This window comes from Notolabrus celidotus, chromosome 23, assembly GCF_009762535.1.
Source record: "Notolabrus celidotus isolate fNotCel1 chromosome 23, fNotCel1.pri, whole genome shotgun sequence".
Taxonomy (NCBI): domain Eukaryota; kingdom Metazoa; phylum Chordata; class Actinopteri; order Labriformes; family Labridae; genus Notolabrus; species Notolabrus celidotus.
In genome coordinates, this window is record NC_048294.1 from 5,855,211 (window position 1) to 5,869,645 (window position 14,435).

The 14,435-nt window shown below is 37.7% G+C and overlaps 2 protein-coding genes across 7 annotated transcripts in view; one reads left to right on the top strand and one right to left on the bottom strand.

The window, feature by feature from the left end:
• LOC117807104 overlaps window positions 1-5,880 on the bottom strand; it is a 10,175-nt gene extending 4,295 nt beyond the window's left edge. Inside the window, exons 1-8 of one of the 3 annotated variants that reach the window (XM_034676162.1) lie at window positions 5,429-5,880; window positions 3,592-4,207; window positions 3,426-3,514; window positions 1,751-1,890; window positions 1,567-1,653; window positions 1,372-1,464; window positions 1,136-1,198; window positions 122-217 (exon numbers count right to left, since the gene is read on the bottom strand). In XM_034676162.1, coding sequence (XP_034532053.1) covers window positions 122-217; window positions 1,136-1,198; window positions 1,372-1,464; window positions 1,567-1,653; window positions 1,751-1,890; window positions 3,426-3,514; window positions 3,592-4,172 — 1,149 coding nt within the window. In that variant the 5' untranslated portion in view covers window positions 4,173-4,207; window positions 5,429-5,880. The remainder of the gene's footprint in view (window positions 1-121; window positions 218-1,135; window positions 1,199-1,371; window positions 1,465-1,566; window positions 1,654-1,750; window positions 1,891-3,425; window positions 3,515-3,591; window positions 4,208-5,428) is intronic. The other 2 variants (XM_034676164.1, XM_034676163.1) reach the window with 2 other exon arrangements.
• Window positions 5,881-10,798: 4,918 nt separating this feature from the next.
• The window catches only part of LOC117807669 (solute carrier family 12 member 6-like), a 41,987-nt gene continuing 38,350 nt past the window's right edge, over window positions 10,799-14,435 (top strand). For all 4 annotated transcript variants that reach the window (XM_034677020.1, XM_034677023.1, XM_034677019.1 and 1 more), the window contains exon 1: window positions 10,799-10,966. The gene's annotated coding sequence lies outside the window, so the exon portion shown is untranslated. The remainder of the gene's footprint in view (window positions 10,967-14,435) is intronic.

Consider the following 14,435-nt stretch of genomic DNA (forward strand, 5'->3'; position numbering starts at 1 on the left):
AATAACAACAACAACATTTCTACCGGCTGATTGTTTTCAGGAAATGATACGCTACCATCTTGTAATATCACAGAACACTTCCATGACATGGCAAAATAACTACTTCTGATTTCATGTTCACCTCTTGCTGGAGTTCAATAAGTGGAAGAAAGTCGATGGGCTCTGGAGCTGAAGAAACAGCAGAATCCAAGTGCTCTGTGTTCATCGTCGACTCCACCTGAGAAGAGTTCAGAGAGAGCAGAAATTAAAGGGGCAGGGCGCCATTGGCCTAGGGTTCTAAACGATCGCCCCGTATACAGAGGCTTTAGCCCTCGTCGCAGAGGTCGCAGGTCTGATTCCAGCCTCGACCATTTACTACATGTCCTCCCTAACTCTCTAATCCCCCCATTTCCTGTCTCTCTTCAGCTGTCCTGTCCATTAAAGGCGAAAATGCCCAAAAATATAACTTACAAAAAGAAAAAAAGACTTCAGGGACTTTGATATCACATGGTCATACATTTTTGGGGATTGTGAGGGAAAGCTATAAGAAAGATTTTTCTAAATCAAAGCATCAGAGGCCGAGAAACATTGATTTAAAATCTCTGGAGGATGCCACACCCCCAAAACCCTTCTTCCTACATTACCCATAATGCAACTTGAGGACCTCTGATTGTAAAACCATCATAAGATAAGATAAGATAAGATATTACTTTACTGATCCATGGGGGGGATTCAGTTGTTACAGCAACCCAGACATAAGTACAATCAAGAAAATGTTCCAATTAGTAAAATTAAATAAGTCCAAATAAAAATAGTTAAATAAAGATAGAACACAATTTAGATATATACAATGCTACAAATGGATTAAATAGTAGTAATTACAGGCAGTATTAAAAATGATTCAGTAGTGACAGGTCGACATGGTGAGATTATGGTTGGTAATGACAGATTTAGCAATAAATACAATAAATATGGTTTCTATTTCAGCTTTGAAGACCATGCCGAGGGTCAGTTAAGATTTGTGAAATAACAGTTCCCAAACAAATTGAGGATACAGTCTTTTAGAAACGTATTTTAGTGTCTTCATCTTTTACTTAATACCCAGTTTTTGATGCATGATTAAAAAGGAATAACGTCACAATACTTGTCAACACACCTGGTATTTGCCTTCAGTTACATGTTCATAGTTGGTGTTTACTGAAGGTGGATATGTCAGCTCCTGATGATTCAAAGAAAGACAACAAAAGCAGTCAGTTTGGTAGATTTTGGACATTTTAAAGCATACAGTGGATCTAGTAGCTAGGGAAACTTTGTCATTTAGTCCAGGACTTTGGATGTTAAGGGTCAAAATGGGAACAAACACAACATTTTCCTGCATGATTATAATGTTACCTCTTGTGTTTGGTTATCTGGAGCAACATGGTCAAGCTGTGGATCTAAAGGCTGCAAGGAAGCCGGGGGCTCCATATTCAGTGTCAGCCCAAACTGAGAGAAAAGAGGTGTGCACAAATTTGAACATGCAGATAATAAAACTTTTGGTTCCTCTTTGTTGCTTTTTATATGTCATAAATTATTCTTATCACTTACCTCCCTAACAAGTTCCTCATCCCTCCACAGTTTATCCAGAAACTCCTCAAATGAGTCGTCTGCTATCCCAAGATTCTCATTTCCGTTCTGTGAGCAAAATTTATAAAGTGAGAAAACTTTGAAATTATTATTAAAATTAACTTTTTTTTTTTTTTGCAAGTATGGAAATCATTTTCATCAGTACCTCTGAAAGCAGGGAGTCTATGACCGTATTGTAGTCTTCAAAAGCAAGCACTGCCAGCGCTTCATCATCCAATAAGGTCTGGGATCCATGAGGTTCCTCGTGTGTCTGTGTTCCTCCTGTGAGGAAAGACAGTTCAAGATCTTTGAAAGAGAGAGAGAGGACAGGCAAGAAGTCATCAGTCGTACCATTTTTATCTCCTTCTGCATTTTTTCTTCCTAAACTGAACCAAGCGTATTCAGCAAATGTTTTCTAGTCCCTTATTTTAACGTAAAAGACCTCAATTTTAAGAATTTCTACTAAGTCCAGTTGCCTTTCAGATCAAGCTTTGAACTCTATTTAAGAGCTGTAATTTTACTTTTCAACAACATATACTTAGTCATTTTTAAGAGCTATTTCTAAACAACATCATCATCTACAAGTTAAATATAATTGCAGCTGGTGTCACAAATTAGTTCCTATATTGTTAAAATCAAGGATTTTGTCCACTTCAGATATATCATTAAGTAGCGTCATGATCAAATCAAAGTTTTCAGTTAACCCTCCTGTTATGTTCGTTTCTCTGGAACAGCAATAATGTTCCTGGGACAGTTTGACCCGGGGTATATTCAATTATCCAAAAGTGTCAGAACCCCAAAGAAATACCAAAACACATTTTTTTAAATTAAATTTTTAGCTCCATTACTAACCATTTAAATCAAGATTTAGTTAATTGGTGTTCTTTAATTCTCACAGATCATCGGTCAATGAGCATAACTCACGCGTTTTTCATTGAAATTAATGTTAAAACTTTTTTAATGTACACTGGAAAGCTCTAAATATAAATACAATAGTTTTACATGACATACATTTTTGTTTATTTTATTTTACATTTTGATTTTTTTGATTTTTCATGAAGTGATGTTGATAAATTAACACGACACTTCTTCTGTCATATGCTGCCCAGATTTTTATGCTGCATTTAGCTGGATTGGAAGGTATGTCTTGCCTAAAATAGACTTTAAAAAGGGTCAATTTGACCCACAACAGAACAGGAGGGTTAAAACAGCTGTGAGGAACATGCGATTTGTGTAGTTTTTGGCGCCCCCTGTGGACATAGTGTGTAGTCTCATCTAGAGCAGGGGTTCCCAAAGTATGGGTTGGGACCCTCTGGGGAGTCGCAAGACACAAATGGGGGGTCGTGAGATGTCTTCCAGATTGTTTTTTTCTTATTGATCTAAAAATAGTACATTTTACCCATTATGGTAAAAAATATTGACAAAAATAGTGGCTAAACTTGAAATAAAACCCTGAAAATAGAAAATGTAATGAGTTTTCTGCCTTTCTTTGTTGCCAGATGACTCCTAAGTTTTGGGTTAGTAAACAGTTAATTATCAGAAGCATCAGTAGCAGTAGGTGACTTCATAACGGCACAGGAAACACAGACATATAGGTAGGTACATTTTCTCCAGACCAGCTAAATGAAGCCACATTAAATCACTTTAAGGGGACAGTGGGGGTCCCTCAAAGTCTTTGGCATCTATATTTTTGGGGGTCGTAGGCTGAAAAGTATGGGAACCCCTGATCTAGAGCACTGGTAAACGTGTAACCTGATACTGGCTGGCATGAACGTGAATTCCAACACCAGTGGGGTAAATACAAAATAAATGTTGTTTTATGAAATCCCTTGACCTCTGACCTTCTGGCATGCCCGTCTCCTCACTCCTCTCTCTCGTCTCTGCGAACTCTGGCAGCTCGCTGACTGGCTGGACCGGTCCTCCCGATGCCCTGAAGTAAAACAACCAATTAGGATCCAACAATGAAATGTAGAAATCTAAAACTGTGTTGTCTGCTGGGTCACTTACAGGTCTGGAGTGTAGGGAGGAAAATCGTACACCATGGGTGGACATGAGCACCAGCTGGGATTAGCATGGGGCAGGACCAATGGAGGACAAGGAGCCATACACTGGTTCACGGGAACCAAAACATATGGGCTACACCCAAACCTGGGGTTTGGAGGTGAGGTTATTGGGCTCATATTCAGCCAGCAGGAAGGGTTAGGAGGAGAGGGGGTCCAGATTCCAGTCGGGGACCCGAAACAAGGGGATAAAGTCTGGAGTTGGAACGGAGAGGATCCACTATGAGCTTGTATCAGGAGTTGGTTTTGCTGGTTGAAGCTCCCAGAAGGGGAACTTCGGGATGACGTTGATTCATTCAGTGTCGAACTAAAGTCCGGCTGATTGAACTGTCCAAACAAGTCGATGATTTTCTGGTTCTTCTGAGGAGTCGATTTTGACCTTTTGGGTTTGCGTGGTTTGTCACTCAGACCAGATCCACTCCCTGGAGAGGTTTGGTGGTTGGTTGATGAGAGGTTTGGAGGAGTGGTATCAAAGTCTCCTCTGTCATTTATGATGATTTCAGGGAGGCTGAGCGACACTGGATCCATTTGTATTTATTTATATCTCTGTTGTTTGTTTCTATCTGAAGAAAGTAGAAATATAAGAATAAACAGAAATGAGTCTCTAACAACAAAGACTTCATGACAGCTCTTTTAGTACTGCTTACCCTGAAATAAGCAAACAATCTGCCAATAGAACAAGTAAAAATTTGCTCGGTAAGATTTCTTCAAATAAGACGTAATATTTGGAAAACTGTGATCTTAAAATTAGCAGGGAAAACTTATTTTAAACAATATTTAACCAGTATTTTAAAGCTTAGAGTCTCAGAATAAGCCAGGAATGATAACAATTAGTATTTTTTCACTCAAAAAAAGATTTTGCACTAATATATGTCATGTCAACTTCTTCATTTGAGATATATTCACCTTAATTTGAGTTGTATTATAGCGGCCCTTCTCTAGGTTTAAGACCATCTTGTACTTGAAATAAGATAACAAAGTTTAATTTGAGCAGTTTGAGATATAATGTCTTCTCATAGTGAGCTGGATATACTAATATTCAGTCATGTTGTTTTTTAGGATAAGCCAGCTATGCTCTAAAGTAGGTGTTTCATTGTGTGCATGTAGTTTGAGGATGTATATTTTTATCTGATTTAGAAGAAACAGTGTCTGAAAACTGTAACCCACCCTTAAAAAAAAAACCTTTCTTTCTTTCTTTGTTTTATTAAAGGAGCTGTTTTCTGATAGATACTCCAATAAAATGCATTTACTTAAATCAATTTAAGTGTTTGTCTTAAATCAGGATTAACCGTCGTCTAAAAATAAGATCTCAGCTTGAAAAATGTATGAAATGTAAAATAAACCTTGTTTCTTCTAAATTACAACTCAAAACAAGACCATTTCAAGATTGTTTGACTTAACACGATATTTAAGATGTCTTAAAACAAGTCCCTCTATCTTGCTCAAATGTTACTTGTTAAGTAAATGTATCTTAAATCAAGTGGGATAAGACATTTTGACAATTTCACTTGGTAAGATTTTGAGTTTTTGCAGTGTGAGCATTTCATAAAACTGAATCCTCTCAATCAAGAGGCTCAAATATTCTAAGGCACTGAAACACACATTTTTTTTAAAACTGCCTGAGGTCACACAAACATTTCAATACATCTGAATATATTCATTTTACTTTTTTTTTAACGCAGTATTGCTTCTTTAACTTAACCCTGTTTTTTTACAGTGCAAACAAGCAAAATAATCCATAAAACATAATGTTAAAACCCATTGAAAAATTAATTTGAACCTACCTTGTTGTGGTTAACTTGCTTCAATCAGCTTGCATGTGTTGTTGTGATTATTCTAAAAATATTACTCATTCAGGTTGATTTGATTTGAATGAGTTGTGCATAAAAGCATTCTAAACATTTTTTTCCAGGGTAAAAACTGGTAGTTTTTATCTGAAACAAGGTGTAAAATATTTGCCATTTTTATTACTATTTTATATTTGCCTTTTATTTATTTTTTGTTTTTCTTTTATTTACATTTTACCTCAAAAAAACCCAACATGTTTTGAATCCAGCTGACTGTCACTATGGCAATAAGGCACGTCTTGAACCAGGAAACGCCTCAAGACTTATGAAAGGTGGACTTTATAGTTTAAAGCTTCTATTTTAATCTTTAATTACTATTAACTAACTACATTCAATAAATAATATGTCATTTTTTTCTTTTGGGGGCTTTCAGAAGTTGAAACAAACTTTTTTTAGATAAAGACGCCATTTCCCAGAATGCTTTGCGTGCCATATTCATGAACCGGATATCCGCCCTTTCTGAGAGCCTAGAGAGTCTCCGCCACACGTGGAATTCAGACTGGAAAAGCGTGTTAGCTTCAACTTTGGAGGGATTTTTCGATTTAAAACAACTTCTACTTTTTAGTTTGAAGCTTTAAAACAAACAAACTTCGAGATGTTTCTTCAGTTTTACATAAACGAGGCCGGGGACAGAGTCTACACCCTGAAGGTAACGTTAGCATTGTGTTTACATCCTGAATATCCAACGTGTCTGTTTGTTGTTTATTCCACTTATTCATAAGACAATTTAGAGTGAGTGCACGAGTGTTAAAGACATAAAACTACTATTTAATATTCAAACAACTTTTATTTATGTAATTGTGTTATTATTTTGAGGCATGGACCTGAAACTGTGCCTTAATTTCACACCTGAAGAGTAGGGAATAGTTTTTACAGTCAAACACGGAAGTAAAAAAGGCCCTTACAAAATATAGATTTAAAAAATATAGATTTATTTGTAGTTTTTTTTTATAACAGTAATAACATTTTCTCAGCTGGCAAGAAGTAACGTGTAAAACGAGATTACTTCACCTGCAACTATAGCCACTATCATTTAATAGAGCCATGTGTTAATTGATTAAATGCTAATCAGAATCTGTAATCCTAAAATGTACCAATAATACACACATGAGGGTGTTTGATCCTTTATTAATCAGTATTGTCAGTCCTCACTGTCCTACTTAAAGAAACCATACAGAACTCATCATACAGTGTACAGGTTTATTATTGCAGTTTTAAAGGGGACATCCAGCAATCACAACACATGAAGAAAACATAGTCTTAACTTCACAAAATATTAATAATTATTATTTTATTTGTAGAGCACTTTTCAAAAACTGAGTTACAAAGTGCTTCACATGCAGCTAGATAAAACAGGCAGTTAATTAAATCACACAAATCAAGATAAAGAAATAAAACATATTTTAAAAGACATAAAATTCCCCTAAAAGAACTCTAAAGCAATACAATTATTTTAAAATATATTTCTTAAAGGCCCTGTGAGGAGTTTTGAACTGGCTGAGAAACAGACTGAAAATGATACTGATGCCTCTTTATGACCTTCAGTAGCAAACAAGACCATCAGCAGCAACACTGACACCTTCTCTGTTGTCATTTTTAATGCCTGAAACCGCCCTGAGGGGGTAGGTGTCAGACCAGATGATGGACATCTCGCTTCAGAAACAGCCTTTATCCGACTGTTTTCATGGAAAATAATCACATTGCCTGATAAAGTTGACTGTCGAAGACAACAGGATGAAGCTTTTGTTGAAAACACTACTTTTGCATGTATAGGACAAGAGATAAGAGTTATCACTTTGTCCACAAGGGGGCGCCAGAACCGATACAAAACAAAAATTCCTCACAGCAGCTTTAAGACGGTTAAAATAAAATAAAATTCAGATAAAATCTGGGAAGGCTCTGCGATAAAAGTATGTTTTAAGAAGGGATTTAAAAGAGCTCACTAACTCAGCAGACCTGATTTCCAAGGGGAGATGGTTCCAGAGTGTCTGACCCCCCCACCGGAACAGCCTGTCCCCTGGCAGCTGAGTTCTGTACAGTTTGGAGATGATCACGAGATTTGTTGTGCAGGCTGCTAAATAGTTACAATAGTCCAGGCGTGAGGAGATAAAATTGTCTCTGTGTCTTTAAAAGTTAAAACTGATCAAATTATGGAAATATTTCTGAGGTGGTAAAAACACAACTGTTAAAGTTTTGTTCTGTGATGTTCGAACGTTAAATTGCTATCAAACCAGATGCCAAGATTCTTTGTAGCAGGTTTGATGTGAAACTAGTTTTGATAGTTGATCAGCTGTCACATTAAGATATTTCCATGCGTCCCTCCTCTCCTGGATCATCTGGATTTCTGATCTGGGCTCAATGAAGGTCTCATCATGCTCTAAAGGTGTCTGTTTTATTAGTCTGGACTAATCTCTTCCTTCTTTGTCACCAACAGAAGCTTCAACCTGATGGTCAGCCCACCAGCTCGGCCCACCCAGCTCGCTTCTCCCCGGATGACAAATTCTCCCGACACCGTGTGTCTGTGAAGAAACGCTTCGGCCTTCTGCTCACCCAGCAGCCCAGACCTGTGCTGTGAGGGGGATGGAGACGTGGAGAGGTGTCGGACGGACGGATGGAGAGATGAATGGAGGCAAAGATGAGACTGTATAGAAAAGAAAATCACATTCAGGATCCAGGACTTCTTCAGTGTCACCTTCAAGTCTTGGGTCTCATTTAGGGGACTGTTCATGTGTTGGTTATCAGCCATCAATCTTATTTTTCCACAAACTGATGTACGCTGACGTTCAGTTAAAGTTATTGTTTTGATTTTTCGTGATGCTGAATAAATTTCAGTTTGTTGTTTTAATCCAGTTGCCTGTGTGTGTTTTATGTTTTCAACATTAAATAACTACAAAATGAACCATAGAAAAAAAGACTTCTTCACATGCTGCTCTTCAAGAGTGAATAAATTATGCTAGGTTATTTTCTTAAATGACATTTTCTTTTTTATAATTTATTTTTTATTGAAATTTTGCATCAGCATTTCCATGGTATATACATCTTCTCTACATTCTCTACATTCCAAAAGCACATTTATACCAACGGAATTAAATAAGTCTTCTTTACAGTAAAACTAAGAAGCAGTGAAAATAAAATCTGGTCTATGGAGGATTAAAAAATTAACCCATGTCCTCCAGTGAGCAGTGAATTGCTCTGATTTGTGATTAACAAGGGCTGAGTCTTTTCCAGATAATAAATGTCCATTGTAATGTCCATCTATCCGTCTAGAGTTGGGCTCTCCTGTGACAACCATTCCCTGGTTAACGCCTTGTTAGCCGCAACCAGCAAAATGTGCATTAAATATTTGTCTCTTTTCGACCAGTCCTGGCGTTTCATCCCAAAATACAACATCTTGATCTCAAGAGGAACTACATGTTCAAAAATATCTTGTAGGGCATTGTGTATCTCTCTCCAATAGTCATTAATAACTGGGCAGTCCCACATAACGTGGTAATAAATGACATTTTCTATGAATTAAGATGAAACATTTCGGCTTTTGATAAATTACAGACATGTTTCTGATGGACTGCTTTCTCAATATAAAAACAACTCATACAGATTTCAAAAATCAGTTAAATTATATTTTATTAAGAGTTTGCCTTAAAAAAAAAAAGAAACCACCTCCAGCTCAATGCAGGAAAGACCAAAGAGCTGGTGGTGGATTACAGAAGACGCAAGTCCCCTCCTCCCACACCAGTGAACATCCAGGGAATGGACATTGAGATTGTGAAATCTTACAAGTACCTGGGTGTTCACCTGAACAATAAACTGGACTGGTCAGACAACTCAAATGCGCTGTACAAGAAGGGACAAAGCAGACTCTTTCTGCTCAGGAGACTCAGGTCTTTTGGTGTGGAGGGGGCTCTTCTGAAGTCCTTCTTTGACTCTGTGGTGGCATCAGCCATCTTCTTTGGAGTGGTCTGCTGGGGAAGCAGCATCTCTGCTGCTGACAGGAAGAAGCTGAACAGACTGGTGAAGAAGGTCAGCTCTGTCCTGGGCTGCCCACTGGACCCTGTGGAGTAGGTGGCTGACAGGAGGATGATAGCAAAGCTATTTTCTCTGATGGACAACACGTCACACCCCCTCCAGGAGACCATAACAACACTAAGTAGCTCGTTCAGTGACAGACTTCTTCACCTGCGGTGTCTCTCTGAGAGATACCGCAGGTCTTTTCTTCCTGCAGTGGTCAGACTCTATAATCAATAATATATATATATATGTGTGATTTTAAGATATGTTTATCTTTTACCTCTTTGATTTTAATTTTAATTGCTAATAACTTTTTGATGATTGTTAATTTATAGGCTCTTGTTTACTTTATATATTTCTTTTGCACTTTGTCTCCTCTGTTAATGTAACACTTGAATTTCCCCGTTGTGGGACAAGTAAAGGAATCTCTTATCTAACCTAACCTAACCTTAAATTAATCCTATATTAGAGTAAAAGTCCTGCATGTATAGCACCATTTAGGCTTAATTTATGTGGTATAATCTGAAGGTAACAAAGCTGTTAGATAAATGTTCAGTATAAAATAAAATGAAGCTTCCCTCTGACACATAGTGAGGTAGAATAACGGCGTCCTTTTAGGGCTTCATTATCACTAGTTTTGTAAATATATGTAAATTTACTTAATTAGTTCTGTACATACTTTTCTTAAGATATGCTAAATTAATTTGTTAATTGCTATTTTTTTTAATAATAATTACTGTTTTATATCAACTCGTTTACTTTATACAGTTTTATATCTACTTTGCTGCTGTAACACTTTAATTTCCCCGTTTTGGGACGAATAAAGGAATACCTTATCTTTGAGTTGATAGGTTTCCTTCTAAATAGAATGTATAGCACATTAAAAAAGGTAAACATGTCATGGTTTGTTTGGAAAACTTGTCATATATTTTTTTTTTTTATCGTGCAATAACTTACCTTATCTATTTATCAGATAGAAGTGTACATAGTGTGTATATATCTGTAATAGTTGCCATATTTTATTTTATTTTTACTTTATTTTAATTTAATTTAATTTTACCCTTTTCATTGCTATTATTATTGTTATTATATTTTTAACTATGTTAGTACATTGTTGTATTCCCCTGTCCTGTGTTGTAAGCTGCTGTAACAAAAGAATTTCCCCCAGTGGGAAACCAATAAAGTATATCTTATGTTATATGCAGCATTGACAGCTGTATACGTTTGGTCTTAAAAAAAACTACAGTTCCCAGTTATGTTGAACAATTTTTGTATTCACGCATGCGCAAAGACGTTGGAACGACGGCAAGGGAAGTAGGACCTGCGAGTCGCACTCGCATGTTATTTGTCGGGTCGGTTGGACAAAAAAAAGTGCCGAGAAAACCTGGGAGAGGAGTGAAACCTCCCCAGATGTGACTGAAAACAGCCCTGAGGTGGAAGCTGTCTCTGTGGTGGGACTCGAGCCAGGTATGTGCTTCATGTGGGTGAAATGTTGTCTTCGAGGTGATCAGTGGGCGTTAGTCTGTCAGAGAGTTTATCAGCGGCATGGCTAACGTTAGCTTCGCCTAGCTGGACCGACTGTACGCGGACCGCCTGAGACCTCCTACCTGAGTCCAGCAGGGTCCCCCTACAGCGACCTGAGGGGATGGCTTCAGAGCTCCTCATGCAGCTCGGGGTGATACCATGCCTACATTAATTAGAAAAAGAACACATATGTGAAGAACAGGCTGATTACTTCACCCATTTATCCCCAAACCACCACGCGCTTCTTTAAGAGTCAGAACCCGCAGCTTCACGCAGCTTCACGCAGATGAAGCCGCATTCCTTTTGTCATGAAAACACAAATCCTGAGATTTGGAGAGGAAACATCATCAGCTCCTCATGTTTCCATCAGGACGTCAGGGCTCGTCTTTGTATTAATATCAGGAGGTGTTTACAGACCGGTTCAAGCCAGAATTATTAGGGCGAGCTTAATTGGCTTAGAATGGAAGTGAGTGGAGCTCTGCAGCCGAGCATGTTATCATGGAGCTCTCCTTAAATTCCTGGTTGGGACTAATTAAAGAATGGTTATCCTAATTGATGGAGGCGTGTTAGGCTGAATGCTAGTCCCTGGATCGTGTTGATTACAGTTACATCAGGGAGGAGAGACAGCAGGAGGGCTTGCATGGGCTTAATTGAGCTGATTAGTCATAGTAAAAGCTGTAATATTTATCAATTAATATCTTTCAGTAAAAAGGAGTACATCCTTATACCAGTGGTGAAAAAGTACTTTTTTTTATGTAACATTCTCTAGGACTTAAAGTTATCTCTTTCTTTTGCCTGGGTGGATGGTAGAACAATTTTAATCTTTTTTTATTTTATGTATTTTTATTTTTTAAACATTTTTATTAGTGATTTTCGTGACTAACAAAATATATAATATAATAAGATATATCTTGAAATGCAATGCATTTGTCAAATTATGCAGTTAGTGTTAAGACATTTTAAGAGAGTTTGGGAGAAGGATGGCAAATTAATAAAAAAATAAAAAAATACAAAATAATTATAATATTTGGAGCAATTGTATTATTGACAGTTCAAAACTGATGGAGAAAGAGATGGACAAGTAACAAATAAATAAATAAAAATAAAGGAATAAAAAAATAAAGATGAATAAAAAATTAAAAATAAAGATGAAAAAATAAATTGAAAAGGGAATAAAATAAAGAGGAATAAAAAATAAAGAAGACTAAAAATGAAGAGGAATGAATAATGCAAAATAAAGAGGAATACAAAAAAAGAGGAATAAATTAATTAAAAAAGGAATACAAAATAAAGTGGAATAAATAAAGATAAATAAATACATTTAAAAAGGAATGCAAAATAAAAAGGAATAAAATAAAGAAGATTAAAAAATAAAGAGGAATAAAAATGTAGAGGAATGAAAAATAAAAAAATAAAGGAATAAAAAGAAGAAGGGCACACACACATATATATGTACATACATACATACATGTACTGAATACTCACTCAACAATTTAAATCTAGATAAACATGAGTATCATGATGCATCAAACTTAAAATACTTCCTGTTAAAATATGTCAAACTTTTTAATCGCCACACGTTGAGGTTTCATTGTGTTAAGAAACCCGCCATAACAAAGAATATCACAGGATTATTGATTATGTTTTAATTCTAGTGTTCTTATCTACTCCCCCAGCCCTCAGGAGTGAGTGAGAGAGAGAGAGAGAGAGAGAGAGAGAGAGAGAGAGAGAAGAGGGGAAGGACGTTGCACACACGTACAAAATCTGGTCATTTGATCACGAAGCCTGCTGTCGCTCTTTATAACTCTCTCTGTGTGTGTTCTCAGTGAAGTGAAGAAGCACGCCGCGGTCTGGAGTCTGTGTTCACCGTGACACAGAGTGACAGCTGTCTCGTACGAACAAGTTGTCTGCAGGTTTAAAGAGAGCTCCGGTAGATCTGAGCATGACATTTCAACCACTGCGTTCTGAATGAGTGTGTCTTTGGACCGGTGAAGATTAACTGCTGACTCAGTCCTAATCTACAACACAAAGATGGGACGCGATACATATATCCGTGTATCCGAATATGAAGAAAATCCTCTTAGATGCAAAAAATAACAGCTTAAAAAACTCTAATCTGACGGCTGAATTTTCAGGAGAACAAAATGTTCTACTCGGCCTGAAAGTGGAAACTTAAGCTTTTAGAGTCGCCTGGTAAAGAAGGGAGGAAGAATTGGCTGTGAGAATGAAAACACTCATGTGATATTGTCACATCTGTGTCAGTGTAACGCACAGCAGGACTAAACACACAGAAAACTTCAATTAGTGCTGGAACAGTTCTGGGGAGGTCCTGGTTTCCACGTGTGACCGCGTTATTCCGGATATTTCTAATGGCCTTTAGGTGCGAGTGTGTTTGTCTAGACTAATAACGTCTCCAGGGTGTTTCCCAGCACAATGCATGCTGGGATAGGCCCCAGTGTCCCCCCCCCACTGGCTCTGGAAGTTTGTCGTTTCTTCTGTTTCTATTCTTGAAGAACAAGCCAGACGAGTATTATACCTCTTTTTGTGAAACCCTCTCTGCTGTCCATCTCCGTGCGAGGCAGCGTTAGGAATAGAGGGAATCGTGCCGTGTCTCTGCATGCTGAGTGAGAGGAAACAGCCCGCAGCAGCCACTGGCACAACCGGTTGGAACCGCTCTCCTTTTAATAATTAAATTATGAACTGGGCTAAAACAACAGTTCAGCTACAGCCACCTGTATTTGTCACTTCTTTTCCCAGGAAGAGGGAGTAAACCGCATCAGTGACTTTGCACCTGCAATGCAACACAGCGTGGTTTCTGCTGGTTATGTCATGTTGCTGGGAAAGGATGTCCCTGTCAATATTTCACTGGTCATTTTTGCCTTTATTGATAGGACAGTTGTAGATAGACAGGAAATTTGGGGGAGTGGAGAGTGGGGGAGGACATGCAGTGAATGGTTGCGGCTGGAAATTGAAGCGGCGACCTCTGAAGGCCCTAAAGAGGCGGGCTTTGAGCCTCCTATCCAACAGCTACAGTGTTCCCGCCTGTCAATCAAGTCAGCTGTGCCTCTCATTATGGAAAACTCAAATCTGCAGTTCCTCAAGTGTCCACTTGAGGCTGGCTCTAGAAGTACCTGAAACCACATACACACCCATTCACAAAAGCCGATCTTTACAGCAGAAATAAACATGTTTACAGCCTGGTATAAACAAACGAATTTAGTCTGAATAGCTAATTTATCTATCAATTTTTTTATAGCGCGTTATTTTTTAAAGATACTAAACTTACTAGTTTTGCCCAAATAAGGGCATGGCTGACTTGACTGACATGCGGGAACTCTGTTAGCGAAGAGGATTAAGCCCGCCTCTACTCCACGTCTTTGCATAATTCTAGCTTGACCAAAGTTAGAATCAG